The sequence below is a fragment of the Jaculus jaculus genome, chromosome 5 (genome assembly GCF_020740685.1).
Source record: "Jaculus jaculus isolate mJacJac1 chromosome 5, mJacJac1.mat.Y.cur, whole genome shotgun sequence".
NCBI classification, from domain to species: Eukaryota; Metazoa; Chordata; class Mammalia; order Rodentia; family Dipodidae; genus Jaculus; species Jaculus jaculus.
This window is the reverse complement of record NC_059106.1, coordinates 151214334-151225432: the sequence shown is the minus strand read 5'-3', so window position 1 is coordinate 151225432 and position 11099 is coordinate 151214334. Positions and strand designations below refer to the sequence as shown.

The 11099-nt window shown below is 47.2% G+C and overlaps 1 protein-coding gene across 1 annotated transcript; it reads left to right on the top strand.

The window, feature by feature from the left end:
- The first annotated feature begins 343 nt into the window (after positions 1–343).
- Positions 344–9871, top strand: Adamts1 (ADAM metallopeptidase with thrombospondin type 1 motif 1). The gene is made up of 9 exons (XM_045150000.1): positions 344–1471; positions 3050–3396; positions 3742–3874; positions 4215–4382; positions 5074–5360; positions 5583–5769; positions 5883–6058; positions 6994–7169; positions 7950–9871. Exons 1-9 carry the CDS (start codon positions 739–741, stop codon positions 8647–8649), a joined length of 2907 nt encoding a protein of 968 aa, XP_045005935.1. The 5' UTR covers positions 344–738; the 3' UTR covers positions 8650–9871.
- The last annotated feature ends 1228 nt before the right edge of the window (positions 9872–11099 follow it).

Below are 11099 nucleotides of genomic sequence, written 5' to 3'. Positions count from 1 at the left end.
CAGCTCCAGAGGGGCGACGGGAAGGTGGTCCAAGCCAGAGGTAGAGGTTTGGCAGTAGGGTCAAACTTCTAGCTCCCCGGGGGCGGCCCGAGTCGTACAGAGTGCTGGTCACGGCGCCCCGTTCTGCGTCCTCCGCCCCCAGACTGACGAGCGGTGGCAGGCGGCCAGCACGGAGACCGCCCCCTCCCCCGCCAGGGCCCCGGGCGCACAGCGCCGTGGAGCACCGGCTGAGCTCAGGGGGCGGCGTCGCTGGGATGGAACGACGGCCAAGCGGGAGGAGGGGCTCCTGCGGGGCTATAAAGGGGCGGTCGGGGCTGCCCGGTTCTTGCACTCGCTGGTAAGCGACTGGCAGCCAGGTGCTATCGGCCAGGCCGGAGCGCACAGCCGGGCGGAGAGGGCAGATCTCGGCTCAGAGCGAGCCACCCTGCGTCCGCCGCGAAGGACGAAGAGTCCCCCACACAGATCCTCCTGAGGCTGCAAGCCCGTGAGCGCCCTCCCGTGCCGGCTACAGTCACCCGGCAGCGCCTACCGCGCGGTGCCACCAACTGGGCGCAGGAAGAAAACCTTCCCGCGCTCCTGCAGCACCGCGGCAAAGGGACCCGGTGTGCCCACACTTTTAAAAGTCACCGTGATTGTTAATTTGCCCCGTCCGCGGCGAGGCGCCTCCGACCGGGACGAAAGGTCTCCGTTGCTCGCTTCGGTGGGCTGCAGTGCGCGGTGTCCACCCAGGGAGCTCGGATGCAGCTCGGCGCGGGAGAGCGGAGTCTGGGCGGCGGCGAGATGACCAGCGTGGGTCGGGCGCGCAGGTCTCCCCGGAGCCGCCCTCCGGGCCCATTGCTGCTGCTGGCTGCTGCCGCCGCCGCACTGATGCTATGCGCGCGGGGTGTGCACGGGCGCCCCGCGGAGGAGGACGAGGAGCTGGTGCTGCCCGCGCTGGAGCGCGCGCCAGGCCAGGACATCACGCGCCTCCGCCTGGACGCCTTCGGCCAGCGGCTGCACCTGAACCTCCAGCCGGACAGTGGTTTCTTGGCTCCGGGTTTCACGCTACAGACTGTCGGGCGCAGCCCCGAGCGCGAGAAAGAGGTGCAGCCCCTAGACCTCACCGCCGGCGACCTGGCGCATTGCTTTTACTCCGGGACGGTGAACGGCGACCCCAGCTCGGCCGCCGCCCTCAGCCTCTGCCAAGGCGTGCGCGGCGCCTTCTACCTGCAGGGCGACGAGTTCTTCATCCAGCCGGCGCCCGCGGTCGCCTCCGTGCGCCTGGTCGCGGCTGCCCCCGAGGAGCAGCCTCCGAGCGCACGGCCACAGTTCCATCTCCTGCGCCGGAGGCGGCGGGGCAGCGGTGGCGCCAAATGCGGAGTCACGGACGACGAATCCCTTCCCACCAACGACTCGGGACCCGAGGAACGCGAAGCCCGTGCCCAGTGGCCCCTGCGGGACCCGACACTACCACGTGCGGGACAGCCAACAGGTACCGGGCCCGGGACTGGCAGTGAAGAGAAAAGTAGTTTGGGGGTTGGGATTGGTGGATTGCTCAAATTCTGCCTTTGACCTTTGTGTGTGTGTGTGTGTGTGTGTGTGTGTGTGTGTGTGTTTAAATTACAAACAAATCAACGATTTTCCTGCAGACTTAGTTGAAGCGTTTCTTACAGGAGTTTGTAGCACGATTCCACGTTAGTTGATGGCGAGGTGTGAGACGCCTTACCATCCCTTTAAGTCTTTTTTTTTTTTTTTTTTTTTTTTAAGCGAAGTTAGCACTTCGGCAAGCTTGCAGCCCCGCGCGGAGTTTTGTCGTCGCTGTGTTCGCGCTCAGCGCTGGGGACGGTGGGGACGGGCAGATGAAATGCGCCGTGGTGTCCTGCGAATGTGTTCGAAAGCATGGACAAGTGCGCTGTGATCTTTATTCTGTGGTCTTCTGTCTGCCCCCTTCCCCCTCTCCAAGGACCGACCCCGGACGGCAGGCGGTGGCGGGGCCCCTCTGCAGAACCTGCCTGGGAGGTCTTTGCCCAGCTCGCCCCGCCTCCGCGCGCCTCCGACCCGGCCCTGGGCTCTGCGCTCCCTCTCGCGGCCATAGCTCTGCTCTCGAGCCCTGGGGAGCGTGAGCCTGGCTCAGCCGGCCTGCGGCCCCTTCCCCGGCCTCTGCACTGTGCGCCGCGCTCTCTGCCCAGCTCATTCCATCACTCGGGTGCCTTCTTCTTGAATTTCCTCGCGCGTCTCTTTGTAGAATTCTTTCCCTTACCCTTGCGACTGGAAAGCACGTAGGAGGTGGGTCACAACCCAATTTCGGACTGCCCTGAAGGAGAAAGATTGGGGGTGGGGTGGGGAGATAGTCTCAGCCGTGGGCTCTTTTCCAAATAAAAAACCGTGGCTTGAAACGGGAACTTATTTTCCTGGGGCAGAGGGAGTGGGGCAGTAGGCTGCTGGGCAGACTGGGTGGTCCTAGTGCCTGGAATTGGCGAGAACGCCGCACCTCCAGGGACCCCTGGAATGAGAGAGCTGAGCCATTCAGGCAGTGATGCCTGCACGCCCCGCCCCTTGGCTGCGGTCCTGGCCCTGCCCTTGGCCTTCCACGTGGAGCCGGATGATCTCATTCAGGATTTGATTCCTGGCCTCTGGAGTGAAAGAGTGACTCAGGGCGCTGTGCCTGCTGCCTTGCCCCAAGGTTTTACTACAGCTCAGTAGGCTGATATTCTCCCTGCCTTGCTTGGATCATAGCTTTTCAAAGGGGACAAAAGCCCCTCCCCTCTCTCTCTCTCTCTCTCTCTCTCTCTCTCTCTCTCACACACACACACACACACACACAACGCGTGGCCTGATCATCCCTCCCTCATTTTATTTGAAGCAAAACAGAAAACTTTAAAAATAACATTCCCAGTAAAAAAAAAAAAAAAAAAGAGGTGTAAATATTTGTGTTATTGTTACCTCCTGGCTATATTTTAGTTTTATTTGCTTTGACTGGCCAAGTTTCCTTATATAATCTGGGAAAGGCACTATTCTTGAAGACACTGCCCATGAGTTGTTGTTGTTTTTTTTTTTTTTTTCTTTGCAGGACCTGGAAGCATAAGAAAGAAGCGATTTGTCTCCAGTCCCCGCTACGTGGAAACCATGCTTGTGGCTGACCAGTCCATGGCAGAGTTTCACGGCAGTGATTTGAAACATTACCTCCTCACCTTGTTTTCTGTGGCAGCCAGGTTTTACAAACACCCCAGCATTCGAAACTCAATCAGCCTGGTAGTGGTGAAGATTCTAGTCATCTATGAAGAGCAGAAGGGGCCAGAAGTGACCTCCAATGCTGCACTCACCCTGAGGAACTTTTGCAACTGGCAAAAGCAGCACAACCCTCCCAGTGACCGGAACGCGGAACACTACGACACGGCCATTCTTTACACCAGACAGGTAAGAACGCCATGAGACCAGTGCTGACCTTGTCCTCTTGGGAGTCAGCATTGTATCAACCTTTAGATCGCCTTCTCAATGTTTTGGGGTTTGTTTTTTGTTGTTTGGTTAGTTGGTTTAGTTTTGTTTTATAACTACATATCATATCTAGGTTATTTCTACTATAATTTTAATATCTCAAGTTGCATAGTTAACTTTGAGATGGAGGTGACATGCTGTATTTCTAGCTCAACAATAAAGAACAGATGTGCTCCAATACATATGTGAAGACATGCCCTGCTGAAAAGTGACATCTCAAAGGCCATACTGTCATCATAAAAAAGGATTTGTCTTTGTTCCTTGTAGGACCTCTGTGGAGCCCACACATGTGACACTCTCGGGATAGCTGATGTTGGAACTATGTGTGATCCTAGCAGAAGCTGTTCAATCATAGAAGATGATGGCTTACAGGCTGCTTTCACCACAGCCCATGAGTTAGGTAAGTGGGGTTCAGAGGATATGCCCAACTCAAGGATTCACACTGATAAAAACAAACACATTGTTACCTCAGAAGGGACAGTATGCTTCTATTTAAGGTCCTAAAGCAGTTCAGAGTGTACAGAAAGCACTTTCCACTGCTTGAAATATGGTCTTAACAGTGTAACACCCAAAGAAAGAACTATCGACATTTACATGTTTGTTTACACCCTGTGAAATGAAGACATTATCATTTAAATACTTGTCTGCTCCGTAGAAATGAGTCACATGATTCTTTGCTGGGAAAGGAATGGGTGCTAAAAGTTACCTCTGTGTCAATCACTGTTTTCATTGCTCCCTAGGCCACGTATTTAACATGCCGCATGATGATGCAAAGCATTGTGCCAGCTTCAATGGTGTCAACTGGGATTCCCACTTGATGGCATCCGTGCTTTCCAGTTTGAACCACAGCCAGCCGTGGTCACCCTGCAGTGCCAACATGATCACCTCCTTTCTGGATAACGGTCATGGTACGATGCCATGCTACTCTTTCCAAATGGCATCCAGCCTTTCATGTTCAGCGTTCTAGTTACATGAAGCAATTACATTTATCCCACAAGAAAAAATGAGGGGACTAGATGGGAAGCAGAGGAGTCAGAACAAGCGGGATGAGCAGAGAACAAGAGGTGGTGAAAGGATAGAACTGTGATCGAGATACATTAGATGCATATGGAAAAATAGTAAAAAGTTGTGTTTCTTTGCCGAGTTCATAAACTTCAGGTGTTAACATCCAAAGATAGTATTTTCAGACCAATAGCTCCCACAAGTCCCTATCTTCACATTTGAACAACACACTACCTTCCTGACATTGTTAATCCAGAAATGCCCTAGTGAGAACCTCTTCTTTATATTATATTTGTTTGCAAGGAGAGAGAGACCACACCAGGGCCTATAGCCAAATGACCTCTGGATGCATGAGCCACTTTGTGCACCTGGCTATAAGTGGGTACTGGGAATTGACCTGGAGTCATTAGGCTGCGCCGGCAAGCACCTTACCCATTTAGCCATCTCTCCAGCTCCAGGAGAGCATCTTAATAAGAATTTCCCACATTGCTACAACATGCAGCATCTCATATGATAAATGTGTTATAGAAATGTGGTCTATACTCTTGTATGTTTTCACTAACCACGTGTTAATACAGGCTGGCGTTTTCTTTACAGGGGAATGTTTGATGGACAAACCTCAGAATCCCATCAAGCTCCCTTCAGATCTTCCAGGCACCCTGTATGATGCTAACCGGCAGTGCCAGTTTACATTCGGGGAGGAGTCCAAACACTGCCCCAATGCAGACAGCACATGCACCACCTTGTGGTGCACCAGGCCATCTGGTGCCATGTTGGTGTGCCAGACCAAGCACTTACCTTGGGCAGATGGTACCAGCTGTGGAGAAGGCAAATGGTGTGTCAGCGGCAAGTGTGTAAACAGGACGGACGTGAAGCATTTTGCTGTGAGTTATTCTGTTGAACCACATTTGCACCCTTTTAAAATTCAAAATTGTAAAGAGCAGAGTGACACCCAACAATGTTTTACCCAACTTAACATGCCTGTTCCCTAGTAAGCATGCAGAATATCTTAATTTGAGAACTGATCCTTTGTCCCACATTTCTTTCTCTTTGATTCTCAATGTCTCTGACAAACGATAACAGTGATGATTTGTGTCCCTATTTAGACTCCTGTTCATGGAAGTTGGGGAACGTGGGGTCCCTGGGGGGACTGTTCAAGAACCTGTGGTGGAGGAGTTCAGTATACAATGAGAGAATGTGACAACCCAGTCCCAAAGAATGGAGGGAAGTACTGTGAAGGCAAAAGAGTGCGCTATCGGTCCTGTAACATTAAGGACTGCCCAGATAATAATGGTGAGTAGCACTGAACTTTGCAACTGAGAAATGGGTCAACACCGATTGATTTGCCCATAACTTGTAGCTGAATATTGGAAACTGATAATGTCATCCTTCCATTCTCTTCTCAGGAATGACTTTCCGAGAGGAACAATGTAAGGCTCACAATGAGTTTTCAAGAGCATCCTTTGGGAGTGAGCCCAAGGTCGAGTGGATACCAAAGTATGCTGGCGTCTCACCAAAGGACCGGTGCAAACTCATCTGTCAAGCCAAAGGCATCGGCTATTTCTTCGTTCTGCAGCCCAAGGTAGATACTTTTACACTTGCTTTTGGCTAAGGGGCCAAAGGCATTGGCTTGCTACCTTTATGTGCATTTTTTTTTTTTCTTAATAGACATGAGTTTAGTTTTAAACTTGGAATTTTTTTCTTTTAAATGCATTAACAACTTCCTACTTTGAGTTTTGCGACATTTCTACTTATGAACAAAGCTTAAATATGACACTTAAAGTTAACGTGATTACTTATATTGCTTCTTCACATTAGAAGAAAAGACTTTTGAAAAACCACAGACTTCTCTGTATAACCATATGCAACTGGTGGTTAGATAAATTATATATTAACACGGCAACCAGGAGTTTTGGGAAATAGTTTAGACACAGTCCAAAGTACTTGTTACTGGGTAACTAGCAGTAGCATGTGCAAACATCTATTAAAATAAAAGTGTGGCCATTGATAGTTCACATTTGAACACATAAATGGGACAAAGAGAAATATCTTTTCTTTTTTTTTTGCTGGTCTTTCCTGAGGTCATAAATCTCACTCTGAAGGAGAAAATGAAATAAAATTTGCTTCTTCAGATTATCATGCACCTTAGTACCATATGCTCTGAAAATAGTCTCAAGTGACAGGTTCAACATTCAGCAAGTGTTTTGGAAGGGATTTCTACTGCCAAATGTCACTTACAACCCTGAGGATACAGCAGTATAGTTGACCAGGGGCTCTACTTCCATTGATCTTATCTATAGGGGAAATAGAGTCCTTAACAAATAATTAAGGAAGATGCCGTCTTTCTATTCATGCTGTTGAAAAGCCAAACCAAAGAGAAGGATAATGCAGGACACAGGAGGAGAAATCTTAGGTAGCATGGTCCAGAAAGCCCTGAAGAAAACACTCATAGAAAAGATAGTTTGTCCCCTTTCCCTTCTAATGTCCAACCCCCAAATCATGTTCTCCTCTCCTCAGGTTGTAGATGGCACTCCGTGTAGTCCAGACTCAACTTCTGTCTGTGTGCAAGGACAGTGTGTGAAGGCTGGCTGTGATCGCATCATAGACTCCAAAAAGAAGTTTGACAAGTGTGGTGTTTGCGGAGGAAATGGTTCTACATGCAAGAAAATATCAGGATCAGTTACTAGCACAAAGTGAGTTTTCAAGCTTGTACATCAGAGACCTTATAATTTTAGATATACCAACTTTTAAAAAAGTATTTATTTATTTATTTGAGAGAGAGAAAGATGCATAAATATATATATGTATGTATATACATACATACACACACACACACACACACACATATATATATGGAGAGAGAGAGAGAGCAAGCCAGGGCCTCAATGCCTGGTGCATATGGCTTATGTAGATCCTGTGTCACTGATCCTGGGTCCTTTGGCATTCTTTGCAGGCAAGCGCCTTAAGCACTAGCCCATCACTAGACATACCTTCTTATAGGATTAAGGAAATTATTTAAAATTATTACATTTCTGGAATTATGTGTGTGCATGTGCGGGTGCGTGTAATGTGCATGCTTGTACTTCTCTGTGTGTGTGCAAGGATGCAGGCATATATGTATGCATGTGCACATTGTGGTCAGAGGCTGACTCTGGGGATCGCCCATTATCACTCTGCAACTTCTTTCTTGAGACAGGATTTTTCTCTTGGGCCCAAAGCTGATTTTTTAGGCGGCCAGCCAACTCAGAGGATCCCCTGGCTCTAGCTACTGATGCTGGAATTTCAGGCAGGCCACACTACATACACCTGGCATTTACAAGGGTGCGGTGTCCAAACTGGGTTCTTCACACTCTTGCAACAAGTGCTCTACACACTGAGACATCACCTCAGTCCCACAATTACATGTTTTTAAGCTGGGTCACTGATTAGCAAATGAATGAGAGACTTATGCCTATTTTTTTTCTTGCCTACAGACCTGGGTATCATGACATCATCACAATTCCTGCTGGAGCCACAAACATTGAAGTGAAACACCGGAATCAGAGAGGGTCCAGAAACAATGGCAGCTTCCTTGCCATCAAAGCCGCGGACGGCACCTACGTCCTGAATGGCAACTTCACTCTGTCCACCCTAGAGCAAGACATTACCTACAAGGCTACTGTCTTAAGGTACAGCGGCTCCTCAGCAGCACTGGAAAGAATCCGCAGCTTTAGCCCACTCAAGGAACCTTTAACCATCCAGGTTCTTACCGTGGGCCGCATTGACCGGCACAAAATTAAATACACTTACTTCATGAAGAAGAAGAAGGAATCATTCAATGCTATCCCGACTTTTTCAGAATGGGTCATTGAAGAATGGGGGGAATGCTCGAAGTCGTGCGGAGTGGGTTGGCAGAGAAGACTCGTTGAATGCAGAGACATTAATGGGAAGCCAGCTTCTGAATGTGCTAAGGAAGTGAAGCCAGCCAGCACCAGGCGTTGTGCTGATTTGCCTTGCCCACAGTGGCAGCTGGGGGATTGGTCACCGTGTTCTAAGACTTGCGGGAAGGGTTACAAAAAGAGAACCCTGAAGTGTGTGTCTCATGATGGGGGAGTGTTGTCTCCTGAGAGCTGCGATCCTATGAAGAAGCCAAAGCATTACATCGACTTCTGCGTGTTAGCACAGTGCAGTTAAGCAGGGTCAGGCTTGAGGAGAGGGAGGCACGGAAGGGCTGGTAACACCAAAATCAAGACCACTGGAGAGATCTGGTGTATCTTCACAGTAACAAGTAAGATGTGTCAATGAGGTGGGAGTGTGTGGTGGATAAAAGGAATTATAGCATGAGGACCTCCTGGCAGTTAAACATTTGATAAGATAGTTAATGAAGGTTATTAGTGTCTGAGTAGTGCTATATAGCATGAGAAAGCTCCAGGGTGTTATTTCTTTTGTTACATCTAATACACAAACAGTTGTCAGAATCAGACCAAAATATCACAAGCCCTGTTTCCTGGTACTGATTAAATGCTTTGTGTCATGGGGGGTTGGGAAAGACAAAGCAAAAGAAAGAATGAGATTGTCTTTAGGACATGGCTGATTTTACCTCTCTGGCAATGGGAGGGATAAAGGGAACGAAACAGTATCATTGGTTAGCACTGTTTGTGGCTGCTAAGGTTTCGGAAAATGTTTATAGAACACATCTATCAAGATGCAAGAATTCAGATTGGTAACACGAGAAAGTCCCACCTATGTGCAGTGGCTCATGGTGCCGTCTTAAACCATCTCAGTCTTTCCATGTAATTTACTTTGGGAAAGAAACTATTCACCTGTTTATAAAAATCCGTGAAGTACTGGGTGCTCATAAGAACTAAAGGAACTGCAATGAGCTTGATACCTCCAGCCCTACTTTCCTTCTTATGTAAGCCTATTTGGGGAACATAGATGTGAAAAGATAACTTATGTCTTGCTAAAGTCAGTAGGATCACACAATAAGGATGCAATACCAGAAAAGGAATGGGGTGTATAGAACAAGGTCCCATGGGTTATGGAACATCGAGATCACTTGCCTCAGTTGAAGGCTGCTGAGGGGTAGCAGGTCCATTCCTGGCAGCTGGTCCAACAGTCGTATCCTGGTGAGTGTCTGTTCAGCTCTTCTACTGAGAGAGAATATGACTTTTTCCATATGTACATAGTAAAATATGTTACTATAAATTATATGTACTTTATAAGTATTGGATTTGTGTGTTCCTTCTAAGAAGGACTATAGTTTGTAATAAATGCCTATAATAACATATTTATTTTTATACATTTATTTCTAATGATAAAACCTTTAAATTATATCGCTTTTGTAAAAGTGCATATAAAATAGAGTATTTATGCAATATATGCTAACTAGAAATAATAAAAGAACACTTTTGAATGTGTATGTCTATTTTATGACGTGTGATTAATTCCTGAATGAAATCTGAGACACAAATAATAAATCTGAAGGTAACTTTTAAGTAGAATCTTATTAGAAGTAAGACTTAGTTCAAATGAAATATCCTTCATGTTTGTGGCAGTGACAATTAAAAGGATATCAGTATTTTTGGAGACCAATAAAGTTGTTTCTAATGTATCTGCAATAAATACCAGTGGTTGACAAACTTCTGTAAAGAGCCAGATAGTATCTGTGGCTTTGGAGTTATATTCTGTTCCAGCCATGCATCAGTGTTATTATAGGCAAGAAAGCAGCCATGCGTGATAATCAAGTGAATGATCATGGCTGTGTTTAATAAAACTTTATTTACGAGAAACAAAGGGTAGAGCAGATTTGTTCTGTCGGCTTAGTTTGCCAACCCCTGATGTTATAAATTAAATAGAAAAAGTTTCAGTTTTGGGATTCATTTTAGATTGTCATTGCTTCCTCAAAGATAACACATAGATAATATGCAAAGGTACTTATTCTATTGAGTAGGAAATAGTGCCTCATAAACCACACTGAAGACATTCATGCATGGTGAGCCAAAATCTTGTTTGCTTGGTCATCAAGAAACCTTGGGAAACTCAGGACTCTGCAACCTCTTGTGGAGGATTATATTTTCAAAACTAAGTGGTGCACCTTTGACTGTAGGTTCAGACCATTTCTCGTATAATATTTTTTACTGAAAGACAGATGATGTGGTTAGCCATTGACATTTCCAGCTTCATATATACATATTCCTACAATATATGTGTGATATAATCTAAATATATATATATATTTATGTATACATCATGTGTTGGTACCATCATTTCCCTCCTCCCTTACAGAGAGCCCTCCTCAGTGGGGTTGCTGGTATTCCCTGTGGGGTTGTAGGTTATTCATTGTGAGAGCAAAAGGGAGAGAGTCAATGCCTCTGGGCATGACATCACAACCTGAGCCACCATCTGTTCATGCCATAGTATCCCTCTGCCATCATGGAGCTTCCCTCAACTCCCCCCTGGATTAACAAATTAGCACCCTACCTGGTATTGTGGAGTATAAGAAATGCTAGAAAGAGGTCACTGAATTTGCAACATGGTCTTCTGTTTTAGAAACAGCCATGGGCAGTGTGAAACAGGTTTGCTGGATTACCTGCATGGAGACCTGATGGATCCATGTGGATGGACCATGGGTTGCAGTGGCG